The sequence below is a fragment of the Scyliorhinus canicula genome, chromosome 3 (assembly GCF_902713615.1).
Source record: "Scyliorhinus canicula chromosome 3, sScyCan1.1, whole genome shotgun sequence".
Classification (NCBI taxonomy): Eukaryota; Metazoa; Chordata; class Chondrichthyes; order Carcharhiniformes; family Scyliorhinidae; genus Scyliorhinus; species Scyliorhinus canicula.
The window spans coordinates 118490675-118504841 of NC_052148.1; the positions used below are offsets into that span (position 1 = coordinate 118490675).

Consider the following 14167-nt stretch of genomic DNA (forward strand, 5'->3'; position numbering starts at 1 on the left):
CCATAAAGTCCTGGCCATTATTTTTAAACAAAGCATTATTTTACCCTTTCAATAACTGGATACATTTACTGTCAGTAATTTGAGTATCATACTTCATACACTTCCATGCAATTTGGGAAAAATTATATTGCAGAAATATATTAATTTACTTGTAGTATAACATTAACAGTATCTATCTGCCTTTCTACCTGCTCTTGCCTCATCATCCAGGGCTGCAAAAGCTGTCCGGATGAAGCAGTAATTTATTTGTATTTCTTTAAATTTAGGATACTGTATTCACTACTCACAATGTGGTCTCCTCTACACTGGGAAGATCAAATGCAAACTTGGTGACTGCTTCTCGGAACATTTCTGCTCAGTCTGCAAGCATGACCCTGCATTTCGGTTATCTGCCATTTTAATTCATCACCTAGCTCTCATGCTCACATTTCAGTCTCAGTCCCAGTAAATCTCTATACAAGCTTGAGGAACAGCGTTCCATCTCCCAATTAGACCCTTTACAGTCTTCTGGATTAAATACTGAGTTCAATAATTTCAGACCATGAACACTTCCCCTCCTCCTCCCACCATTTTGGAACCGTCCACGTCAGAGCAGATGAACCTCAGGAGTTAATTTACTATTAAACCAACTCAGGGGTGAAGAGGGCTGTTTAATTTAAAATAGGCATCACTTATACTTCAATGTTAACATCTTGATCTATGCAAATAAGTCACACCACTTAATGTATCTTCTCAGAAGGGAACTTCCATCCCTTATTTTAATAAGTCAGCAATTTTCACTAACCTGTTTGAAATAATATAGTTAAACATTCAGGTCAGTAAGCCATTATCCAACATATTGCAGAAAATCAAAAACAATGTGATCATTTTTATTTTGTTGGAAGACTTGAACATTAGCTAGCAGCTTGACAAAGGAGACAGGAGACAATACTCACTCTCTAGATCTTGTTTGACAGCAGTCTCTTTTCGAGGAAGTGTAGCTGTGAGAGATTAGGTTGCAGCATCGAAACACAAATATGTTAGATTACAGGCCTTTAGCACAAACCGTGTAGATGAATGACATTTGTTAGGTACTAAGCAGACAAACAAGCACATGCATGCAAGGCACAACTATGGTGATGTTATTATGTATATCAGCCAAGCTTGCTACTATATAATTTTTTTCCCCAGGTTCCCTTTAGCAGGCATTATCCAGACAATATCAGGAATGGCACATGTTACTTTTGCTATAATTACAGATATCAGAGATGACCCGGAACACTAAGCACGAGATAAGGAAGAGATTTAACGGAGGTTTTTTTAAATGATGATGTGTTTTGGAGTGAATTGAGTGAGTTTGGAAAGGTAGTCTAATGGGCTGCTTGTGGCCATAATAATATACACTGCAACACTTGTCCCTGGAGGAAATGATCTATTTTTTAAAAATTCCATTGTGGTCACCTATTCCACCATTCCAATTGGTACACTATTCACATTTCTATCATTCCTCACATAGTTAAAATAAAAGTTGCCTAGATTAGGGGCAGGACGGTAGTACAATGGTTAGCACAGTTGCTTCACAGCTCCAGGATCCCATGTTCGATTTCCGGCTTGGGTCACTGTCTGTGCAGAGTCTGCACATTCTCTTGTGTCTGCGTGGGTTTCCTCCGGGTGTTCTGGTTTCCTCCCACAGTCCAAAGATGTGCAAGTTATGTGGATTGACCATGCTAAATTGCCCTTAGTGTCAAAAAAGAAGTACAGTAAGAAGTCTTACAACACCAGGTTAAAGTCCAACAGGTTTGTTTCAAACACGAGCTTTCGGAGCGCAGCTCCTTCCTCAGGTGAATGGAGAGATATGTTCCAGAAACATTTATATAGACAAAGTCAGAGATGCTGGACAATGCTTGGAATGCGAGCATTTGCAGGTAATCAAATCATTACCGATCCAGGGAGAGGGATAATCACAGGTTAAAGAGGTGTGAATTGTCTCAAGCCAGAACAGTTGGTAGGATTTTGCAAGTCCAGGCCAGATGGTGGGGGGTGGATGTAATGCGACATGAATCCAAGATCCCTGTTGAGGCCGCACTCATGCGTGCGGAATTTAGCTATAAGTTTTTGCTCGGCAATTCAGTGTTTAACCTGTGATTATCCCTCTCCCTGGATCGGTAATGATTTGATTACCTGCAAATGCTCGCATTCCAAGCATTGTCCAGCATCTCTGACTTTGTCTATATAAATGTTTCTGGAACATACCTCTCCATTCACCTGAGGAAGGAGCTGCGCTCCGAAAGCTCGTGTTTGAAACAAACCTGTTGGACTTTAACCTGGTGTTGTAAGACTTCTTACTGTGCTCACCCCAGTCCAACACCGGCATCTCCACATCAAAAAAAAGGGTTGGGTTGGGTGGGATTGCTGGGATGGGGTGGAGGTGTGGGCTTGGGTGGGGTGATCTTTCTGGGGTGCTCTTTCCGGGGGTTGGTGCGGACCCGTTGGGCCAAGTGGCCTTCTTCTGCACTGTAAATTCTGTGATTCTATGATTTCCTTCAAAAGCCCTACCTATCTCCTGGATTTTTGGTCTGACAAAGAATTTTGTTCCCAATCCTGAAAATCGCAAATGGCCCACCAATTTTCCCTAGTGCCATATAGCAAAGTCCCAGCAGATATTTTTTCCTTCAGCGCTCATAGTTCAGTAACTAGCCCCATGACTCTCCCTTGGACTTTACCAACAAATCTATTTCAATCCTGTAATGGAGACAAAAATTAACACAGCAGTCCATAAGTATCATCATACAAAGTCAGGTACATTAACATCACCTCCCAAGACTTGCAACTCAACACTTGAGCTTTTTTCAATTGTTAATATTGATATGACAGTTTTATAACCTATCGATCAAAGCCCTCAAACTTCCTTCCTGCTGGTACTTCAGGCAGATTGCCATAAAATGTGCACTATGCAGCCTCACTTGTTCCAGCTGGTTTCGTAGGAAATTCTAGAGTGTCGATTCACCAGGATCATTCCAGGAATAAGAAACTAATTATGAAACTAATTATGGAGACAGGAATCTAGTGCCAGAGAGACAAGATTTTATGGAGGTTTTTACAATTATACAGGGCTTTGACAAAATGAATTGGGACAGAATATTTATTCTGGGAGTCTATGATGCGTGGAGGTGGGGTTTTCAACATAAAGTTATTAAAAAAAGAATGATGAGAGAAGTTAGGAGCATTTTTATGTTGTTCTTAGAGCATGGAATGCTTTGTTACAGGTTAAGGGATGAATAGATAATCATTCAAAGCAGAAGAAGGCACATTGCTATGGGCAGCAAGTCAGACAGAAGGATTAGCTTTATACTGGTTCAGCATAAACAGAAAGACAAACAAGTCCCTTTCTGTACCGTAAAAATCAATGCATGGTTCATGACTTTACATTCCATTCATTATGTCTCTGTCCATTTACCTAATATATCCAGGTCCCATTTGATTATTCACATTTTTTCGCATCTACATCCATTCTAACTAACTCTATAGCAAGCAGCGCGGATTCAATTCCCGTACCAGCCTCCCCGAACAGGCGCCGGAATGTGGTGACTCGGGGCTTTTCACAGTAACTTCATTTGAAGCCTATTTGCGACAATAAGCGATTTTCATTTCATTTCTTAAGTCAAAACTTTGCTCTCCAAGTCATTTATAAAATTACACATACCTGTGCAACGTCATGACCAACGGCTTTCACCGACATCTTTCCATTGGTAACTTACTCCATTCTAATAACTTATCCCACTCTAATACCTCCTCACACACTACTACTCCTTGCTGACTATCCTGTTGCCAATTGCCAGTTTCTCTCTTCTAGCAGAATGTAAACCTTTCCTGAGGAACAGTTCTACTCCACCTCTTCTTTAACTTTCCTGAAACACATACATCTTTCTTCTAGTCAAGTTTCAGTAATTCTTTCTTCAGTCAAGTTCCAGTAAGTCCTAAGATGTTTAATAGTCTTTATACTAACTTTGAACTTACATGTTTTGTTTCTTGCATACAGTACATATTGGATCATCTCCATCTCGCTTTCTGCAATTACTTGACTCTTTCCTGATGATCCATCCAATTATTTACTCTTTGTTTTCAGCTATTTTTTTCCTTATGTCTGATGTAGTTACTATAGGTGCAGCTACTGTTTTTTGAGGAACTCAATTGTTACCCACTCCATGCAAGTGTATTCTTCCTAGGTAGTTGGAAAATCCAGGCTAGGTCATATCTTGCATGTCACACACACCAATGTTTTAGCATTCCCAGTTGCCATCTCAATTCAAGTGTATGGGAAAGTGTGTTGGGAGTTAAGATTTTTAGAACAAATTTATATAGATTTATGTCTCCCCAGCCATAACCACTCCTTCACATCTTTTCTGCCAAAATATCTCGCCACTCAATTGCACTTTTTTTTTTTTATAAACTCCTTTTCCTATATGGATCTTAAACATATAAATTGTTACTTCTGATTAACAGCCAATTAACTTGTAGAGTCCTTCTACTCAAAATCCAAATGACTGTAACACTCTTTAAACCATTTAATTACAATTACACAAATATCAATTTCACTCAACAACATAAGTTAGAACACCAATCGGTTCCAACCCTTCTGCAAATAAGAACAATATGTCTTGTTCTGCCAAAAAGTATTCTATTATTAGAACCATCTAGACAGCATTAAAATACCATGTGAATAGAGTATCCAGCAAATTCAATATGCCAGATGATTGAATTTAGCCAAATGAAATGGAAAATCTTCTATAATTTCTTTTCAAAAAAATCTGATGGAGAAGTTGATTCAGGAAGCCACTTTAAACATGACAAAGGATAGGAACCTTCCCCATATCTTATTGCTTGAATTCAGTGAAAAGACAAAATGTAATTATGCCGATAATGCACAAAAAATATTTAAGCATGCCAGAGTACAATTACATGGTGATTCATAATCTACAGAATACATAATCAAGAAAAAATTATAATTGCTCGAAAACAAATTAGCTATTCCACAAATGAGAGTTTTAAAAATTGGAAATGATTTAAAAAAAGCATTCAAAGATGCATTAACTCATTTGCCATGAAATTCTAATCTGTCAAATTTTCAAGTTATACGTTTGTTCAACTGTTCATTAAAGTTACTTCTATCCCTCTTTGATAGAAAATATGCCGTTATATCAATTCCATTAGATTAGCAAATAAGCAAAAGATGGACTGACTTTCATGCAACATCTCGTCATGTAAAATATTGAAAACATTTCATATGACAACGTCACGATCAATTTATTGATTGCAAAGATGAAAAAACATTCTAAATTTAATTGTTAGACTATATCTGCATTTGGTAAACTTCACAACATGGTTCATTATTGGACCATCCAGCTGAATTAATTTCCATGTTCAGTTTTGATTACAATTAAGATGCCACTTCTCAGCCAATCTATTGCAAATATGGTAAGGGCAAATCAAGAAATGAAGCAAGTTTCCCCAAATATGTGTAAATAATGAAATCACATTTTGCAACTTCTAAAGGAAGAAAATACCAATTATATCAGGATAATACCAGCCTTCACCCAAGACAAACTAGCCCTTCTGCAAATGTCTTTGCATTTCTAAAGACCGAGGCACTGTTTATAAAGGACCTTAATGAATGGGATGGTCCCCTGCTAATAAAAGGATAGACTTACCAAACTTCTTTCCTTCTTTTGATGTGCCAGTCATCTTGATCTTTGCAACCTCAAAGAATTCCTTAATTTCCCTTTCATATAATCTGGAAATATAGTCTACATAGTTCTGCAAAGAATAAGATTGCATATTTATATATTTAATATACTCTGTGCTACTGAGCAGTTCAATTGTGAAGTTTATATATTATATATTAAAAAAATAATATATATATATATATATATAAAAAGGCATACAACCTTTAACATATTTTTTTTTAAAGTCCGATAGCAATATTCAGTTGCTGAAGTTTAAGAGTCAAAAACCAATCTACTTAGTAATCCACAGGTTCTGTTTGGTTGTTGTTGAGTGCGTACCATTTGTCTGCAAGAATACAACCAACTATGCCCAGAGAAATAATGGGTGGTTTGTCAAATTTAGAAATTCCCAAGAAGAATAGGGGCACATGAAATTTATCAACCAAGACCATGCATACGCATAGCACTGACACTAATATCCCACTGCCGTTTGTCTAGCCAGAATCGTTCTACCTGTTATAGGGTATTGGTTTAGCTAGAGCTGTGTGGGAAGAATTCCAAGCACCAGTTTCAAGACCAACCACAAACAGCCAATATTAAGTCAGCTGGTTGGTCAATCATCAATCAGTGTCCTGGATTTTTTGCAGACCTCTCCGGTTGAATTAGCAGATTCTGAAACCTGCCACGGATAGTTGGCTCACTACAAATCACATATATTATCTTGGAAGTATTTCAACTACAAAAAGACTTTGCTTATCCCCCTACCTCGCCCTTCTTTTCCCCACTTCCCCTGTCTCACAAAGATTAGTCAAGATGTTCCATGCCGTTTAGCTCACTTGGCTAGACAGCTGGTTCGTGATGCAGAGTAAGGCCAGCAGAGTGGATTCAATTCCCATATCAGCCGAGGTTATTCATGAAGGCTCTGCCTTACCAACCTTGCCCCTCGCCTGAGGTATGGTGATCCTCAAGTTAAATTACCACCAGTCAGCTCTTCCCCTCAAAGGGGAAAGCAGCGTATGGTCACCTGGGACAATGGCGAATTTACCTTTATATCTTTTTTTAAAAATCTTTTTATTCCTAACCACAGTACACAAATCAAATGATCTTTCAAAAACATAATACAATCCAAACAGTTTGTCATTTCCCCCCCCCCCCCGCCCTTTTCTCCCCATGACGCACGTACTCACTCCCAAACATCCCCCTCTTCTGCAACCCGCCACACGCACAACCTGCTGGTGACAAACAAATCCTTGAATAGGGACATCCTCAATCTGATGAAGAACCTCTCATCTCACCTTCTAAGAGCTAACATAATCTTTTCCAATTTAAGAAACTCCGTCACATCCCTCAACCACACCCACAACCTTGGTGGCTCCACCGTCCCCCACCCCAATAAAGTTTGCCAGTGTGCAATCAGAGTGGTCAAGGCCACAACATCAGTGCCCCTCCTAATCAGTAGCTCTGGCAGCTGGACACTCCAAACATAGCCACCAGTGGGTATGGCAATATTCTCACTCCCACGATCTCCGACAGTGCCTCAAAAATCAGGGTCCAACCTCCCACTAATCTCGGATGTGGCCAAAACATAATGACATTTGCCGGCCCCCCTCCGCAGCTCTCGCTCTTATCCTCTACCTCTGGAAGAACCCACTCACCCGAGCCTGTGTCATATGAGCCCTCTGCACCACTTTTAAACTGTACCAGACTCATCCTAGCTCAGGATGATGTGCTCCATATATATATCTAACAACCACTTAGCATGTTGGACCAGTAATGCAGACTGTATCAAAATGTAGTAGGAACCAAGCAAAAACTCATCACTATTCACGCATCACTCCTGTGTTTGTTGACACAAATTAGTTCATGGTCTGGTAACACCTCAATCTTAAAATGTTCATCTTTTGATTTTGAATTCATCCATGTCCTCTCCTCGCCCTATATCTCGGTAACCTTTTCCAGCCCTACAACTCTCTTGGGAACTCTGCATTCCTCCAATTTTGGCCTCTTGCATATTCCCTAATTTAATTGCTTCACCACTTGCGTCTTTTTTCAACTGCCTAAACCGTAAAGTCTGGAATTCCCTCCCTAAATCCCTCTGCCTCTCTCTCCTCTTTTAAGGCGGTTCTTAAAACCTAGCTTTGAGGAAGTGTTTAGTCATCTGTCCTTATATGGCTCAGTGTCAAATTCTATTTGGTAATGCTCATGTGGAGCATCTTGGGATATTTAACAATACTGCAGAAATGAAAGCTGTTATTGCTTAGGTCAAAGGATGATTGCAATGTTCCCAATGCACCACCCAATTCAATGGGGAAAAAGCTGACACCCTTTTCTCTTATGAGCTGTTTGGCCCACAATAATCATTCTAATAGATTTCACAAATAATTGAAAAATCGCTTATTGTCACGAGTAGGCTTCAATGAAGTTACTGTGAAAAGCCCCTAGTCGCCACATTCCGGCGCCTGTTCGGGGAGGCTGTTACGGGAATCGAACCGTGCTGCTGACCTGCCTTAGTCTGCTTTCAAAGCCAGCGATTTAGCCCAGTGTGCTAAACAGCCCCTAAACACAGAGAAATATTGTTGGTAACTTAGTAGAGGAACATGCTGTCTCTTTTCTAATATACATAATTTCATTGCAAACCTGCATGACCATTTGTCTATTGATGTAAATTATTCACCGTTGTCGTTTAATCAAGGACTAAAGAATGCCCTCTGAAATCATGAGTTTACATTTTAAACCATATCATCTTAATCCTCAGTTAACTACAGCCCAATTATTCAGATCCATCCATTAGTTTAAATTATTTCTTCCAAAGTCATATCTAACTTTAGGACAAAAGATTTAATAGACGAAAAACAGAAAGTTTAGAATTTCCTGTTTATTTTAAAGAAGAAACACATTATCATCCTTGCAGAAGAGGAAAGCAAGTCACAGCAGTAGACGCACTAATGCTTCATGGGCCACAGAGAATGTTTTATCAAAAGATACCCGACATAATTAAGTGGACAATTGTACTTCTAATCAAGTTTGTGTTCAAAGATCAATTTAGAAATGTTTTGCCATAATATTGCATAGCAATTTTAAGGAAATAAGTATACAAATTCAGTTCATACTAATTAATACAATAACGTGGACTCCAAGGGTCCTGGGAATCGGAATTAAAAGTCTGATGATGACCATGAAACCGATTGCCATAAAGAAAATCAGGTTCACTAATACCCTTTCGGAAGGAAATCTGTCATCCTTACCTCGTCCGGCCTACATGTGACCTCCAGACCCACAGCAATGTGGTTGACTCTGAAAAGGCCCAGCAAGCCACTTAGCTCATAGAATCCCTACAGTGCAGGCGATAGCCTTTCGGCCCATCGAGTCTCCGCCGACCCTTTGAAAGCGACTCTCTTCCTGCAAACCCCACCCTAAGGGGAAATTCAGCATGGTCAATCCATCTAACCTGCAGATCTTTGGACTGTGGGAGGAAACCAGAGCACCTGGAGAAAATCCATGTAGACACGGGGAGAATGTGCAAACTCTACCCAGTCACCCGAGGTGGGAATCAAACCTAGGTCCTTGGTGCTGTGAGGCAGCAATGCTAATCACTGTGCCACCGTGCCGCCCCTCCAAGAACAATTAGGGATGGGCAATAATATACTGGCCTAGCCAGCGACTACTTCATCCTATGAATTAGTTTTTAAAAAAGGATGCGACAAAATGTGTTCAGAATAGGATTTCAATCCTATATAAAACATAGTTTCAGGACTCAATTTACAACAGTGAATGCCAATACAATCAGTACTACAGATTGGTGGGACAGAGGTTGGAATCACAGGGAAAGTACAACAGATTTGAACCTCACAGAATAGTTTAAGATCTAAACCATTACTAAGTGAGTTCAATTGTATTTAAACTAAAAATGGAATTTTCATGAAGCCAAAAAAGGTACTGATTGATTAATGTAAAGACCCTTATGTTCAGTAAAGAAAAAGGGCAATGTTATGCCAAATGCTGTATGGGAGGACCCCAAAAAAGGAAAGGAGGAATCATGGCTACAAAAGAATCAACAACTTTCAGTTAAGTATTGCAGGAGTAGCTCGGTGTACAAATGTGACTTTTCAAACCATCTGAACACTTTTAGTATTCTGAGGCTGGAAAACCTGAAGCTCTACAATTTAGACATGTTTAGAAAACCACACTGAAGGTTAGAATCATAGGTTTATGGAAGAGAAGAAGGTCACGGGTGCTGACACGAGCCACCCAGCCTAATCCCACTTTCCAGTATTTGGTCTGTAGCCCTGCAGGTTAATTCAGGTGCATATCCAGGCACTTTTTCCAATGAGATTAGATTTTCTGTTGCTACGACTCAATGAATGGATTTTTTCAAAGAAATATTTTCTTGAAGATTTTTCGTAGATAACACACACAATCTCAAATTCAACAGCGCAGAAAACTGCTCATACATGGTACATTTACATAGAAACCGAAAATAGGACCAGGAGGAGGCCATTGGCACCTCAAAACCTACTCCGCCATTCTTTTCTTAAATTCATCCATGGGATGTGGGCATCGCTGGTTAGGCCAGCACTTATGCCCATCCCTCGTTGCCCTTCAGAAGGTGGTGGTGTGTTACCAGTTCTTGAACTAGCTGCAGTCCTTGAGGTGTAGGTACACCCACTGTGCTGTTTGGGAGGGAATGCCAGGATTTGCCCCAGCGACAGTGAAGGAACAGCGATATATCTCCAAGTTAGGGTGGTGAGCGACTTGGAGGGAACCTCCAGGTGGTGGGGTTCCCAGGTATCTGCTGCCTTGTCCTTCTAGATGGTAGTGGTTGTGAATTTGGAAGGTGTTGTCTAAGGAACATTGGTGAGTTACTGCAGTACATCCTGTAGATGATACATATGGCTGCCACTGTTCGTCGGTGGTGGAGGGTTTGAATGTTTGTGGAATGGGGAGCAATCAACCGGACTGGTTTGTCCTGGATGATGTCAAGCTTCTGGAATGTTGTTGGAGCTGCACACATCCAAGCAAGTGTAGAGTATTCTATTACACTACTTTTAGATGGTGGACAGGCTTTGATGGGTCAGGAGATGAGTTATTCGCCGTAGGATTCCCAGCCTTTGACCTAACTTGGGTAGCCACAGTATTAATATGGCTAGTCCAGTTCAGTTTCTGATCAATGGTAATATTGATTGTGGGAGATTCAGCGATGATAATGCCATTGAATGTCAAGGGTTAATGGTTAGATCTCTCTTGTAGGAGATGGTCTTTGCCTGCCACTTTGTGGCGCGGATGTAACTTGCCACTTGTCAGCCCAAGCCAGGTCTTGTGCATTTGGACACGACTGCTGCATTATCCGAGGGGTCGCGAATTGTGCTGAACACTGTGCAGTCATCCATAAATAATCCCACTTCTGACCTTATGATGGAAGGGATGTCATTGACAAAGCAGCTGAAGATGGTTGGGCCTAGGACACTACCCTGAAGAACTCATTTATTATGATAATAGCTGATCATCCAACTCAATAGCTTTATCTCCATATCCTTTGATTCCCCTTCGCCCTAAGTGCTATATTTAACTGCTTCTTGAAAACATACAATTTTTGGCCTCAACTACTTCCTGGTAATGAATTCCACAGGTTCAACACTCTCTGGATGAAGAAATTTCTCTTAATCTCTGTCCTAAATGGTCTATCCCGTATCCTCAAACTGTGACTCCTGGTTCTGGACACACCCACCATTTGGAACATCCGTCCTGCATCTACCCTGTCTGATCCGGTTACAATTTTATAGGTTTCTATGACATTCCCCCTCATTCTTCCGAGCTCCAGCGAATGCAATCCTAACCAACTCAATCTCTCCTCATACATCAGTTCTGCCAGCCCAAGAATCAGTCTTCACTGCACTCCCTCTCGAGCAAGAGCATCCTTCCTCAGATAAGGAGACCAAAATTGCACACAATATTCCAGGTGTGGCCTCACCAAGGCCTTGTATAATTGCAGCAAGACATCCCTGTTCCTGTACTTGAATCCTCTCGCAATGAAGGCCAGCAAATCATGTGCTTTCTTAACTGCCTGCTGCACCTGCATGCTTACCTTCAGTGACTGGTGTTCGAGGACACCTAGGTCTCATTATACAATCCACTCTCCTAATTATGGCCTTCAGATAATATCTGCCTTCTCATTTCTGCAATCAAAGTGGATACCTCACATTTCTCCAGATTATACTTTGTCTGCCATTTTATTTGCCCACTCACTCAACTTGTCCAGTCATACTGAAGGATCTTTGCATCCTCCTCACAGTTCACCCTCTCACCCACTTGGTGTCCTCAGCAAATTCGGAGAGATTGCATTTTGTTTCCTCATCTAAATTATAAATATATATTGTGAATAGCTGGGGGTTTCAGACCGATCCCTGGTGGTACCCCCTGCCAATTTGAAAAATGCCTACTCTTTGTTTCTTATCTGCCAACTAGTTTTCTATCCATCTCAATACACTTCCCCTAATCCCATGCCCTTTAATTTTGCATGCTAATCTTTCATGCAAAGCTTTGTCAAAAGCCTTCTTCAAGTCCAAATATACCACATCCACTGGCTCCCCCTCATCAACTCTACTAGCTATATCCTTGTAGAGTTCCAATAGAATTGTCAAGCATGATTATAAATCTATGCTGGCTCTGTCCGATCCTGCCACTGTTTTATGAATGCTCTGCTATAAAATCTTTGATAATGGATTCAAGAAATTTTTCCCACTACCGATGTCAGGCTTACTGGTCTATAATTCCTGTTTTATCTCTTCCTCCCTTTTTAAATAGTGGAGTTACATTAGCTACCCTTCAATCTGCAGGAACTGTTCCAGAGTCCACCAATGAATTCACTATTTCTAGAGCCACTTCCTTAAGTATTCTGGGATCTAGATTATCAGGCTCTGGGATTTATCAGCCTTCGATCCCATCAATTTCCCCAACGTCATTTCTCCACTAATATTGATCTCCTTCAGTTCCTCCCTCTCACGAAACCCTGCATTCCCCAACATTTCTTGTATCTGATTTGTGTCCTCATTTGTGAAGACAGAACCAAAGTATGTGTTTAGTTGCTCAGCCATTTCTTTGTCCCCTGTTATACACGCTCCTCGTTCTGACTGCAAGGGACCTACATTTGTCTTCATCAATCTTTTTCTCTTCATGTACCTATAGTTACATTTACAGTCAGTTTTTATGTTCCCTGCAAGCTTACTCTCGTACTCTATTTTCCCCTTCTTAATCAATCCCTTGGTCCTTCTTTGCTGAATTCTAAACTGCTCCCAATCCTCAGTCCTATTGTGTTCCTTGGCCAATCTGTATGATTATTCCTTGGATCGAATACTACCTCTAATTTCCCTTGGTAGCCTTGCTTTCTTAATTTCCTTTTCGATTGCACCCCTCCACTTTTTATACTCCTCTCGGCCTTTTGGAGTATTTCATTCTTGGTGTCTGAGGTAAGCTTTCCTTTTCTGTCTTATGTTACCCCGTAAGCTCCTTGACATCCAGGAAACTCTATGGGCGAGATTCTCCGCAAATGCGGAGAATCGTAAAGGCTGCCGTGGGACAGGCCGTGACCCACGGCAGCCTTCACGCCCACTTCCGGGGCCGATTCTCCCCCCCCGGGCGGGGCTAGGAGCGTGGCCCCATGCGTCACGGCGGAGCGGCCTTGACGACCGTCGTCAAGGTCGCACGTCAAGCGTCACGCCGGCTGATACGGCCAATGACTTCGGCCGCGCATGCGCAGGTTGGACAACTGCGCATGCGCAGTTGGCGTCTTTTCCCTCAGCCGCCCCGCAAGACGTGGTGGCTTGATCTTGCGGGGCGGCGGAGGGAAAAGAGTGCGTCCATTACGGTGGGCACCGATCGCGGCCTATGCCCCTCTTGGCACGGCCATGGTACTGCCGTGCCAATCGGGCCCCCAGATGCCCCAAACGGGCAACTGCCGCCCATTTCACAACGGCAGCGAGAAGGTGTGTTTGCTGCTGTGCTGAAATGGGCATGAAGGACCGGCCGCTCGGCCTCGGAGAATCGGCGCTTGCCGTAAAAAACGGCAAGCGCCGATTCGTGGCGTGGGTCGGGCGATAATAGCGGACGGGCGTGAAAAATGGCGTGGGGGCGGAGAATCGCGCCGTATGTTTGGCCGTTCCACCCTTTTTCTTTGTGGAACCATGTTTACTTTGAATCTCCCCTTTGAATGCCTCCTATTGCTCTGGTACTAATTCACCTTCAAGAAGCTGTTTCCAGTCCTCTTTTGCTAAATCACTCCTCAGCTGAGTAAAATTGACCATACCCCAATACAGAACTGTACTATTATTCACTGAATCAGAGAATCCCTACAGTGCCGAGAGAAGCCCCCCACCCCCCCCCCCCCCCCCCCCCAATTCAGCTCAACTGGTCGACACTAGCTCTCTGAAAGAAGCGTTACCATTAGCGTTAAAACTAACCAAATTATGATC

At 41.7% G+C, this 14167-nt stretch overlaps 1 protein-coding gene across 1 annotated transcript in view; it reads right to left on the minus strand.

Annotated features, from left to right (window-relative positions):
* The window catches only part of exoc1 (exocyst complex component 1), a 174832-nt gene that overhangs the window by 35250 nt on the left and 125415 nt on the right, over nucleotides 1-14167 (minus strand). The window contains exons 10-11 of the mRNA XM_038791157.1: nucleotides 5688-5793; nucleotides 936-980 (exon numbers count right to left, since the gene is read on the minus strand). Of these exons, the coding sequence (XP_038647085.1) occupies nucleotides 936-980; nucleotides 5688-5793 (151 nt within the window). The remainder of the gene's footprint in view (nucleotides 1-935; nucleotides 981-5687; nucleotides 5794-14167) is intronic.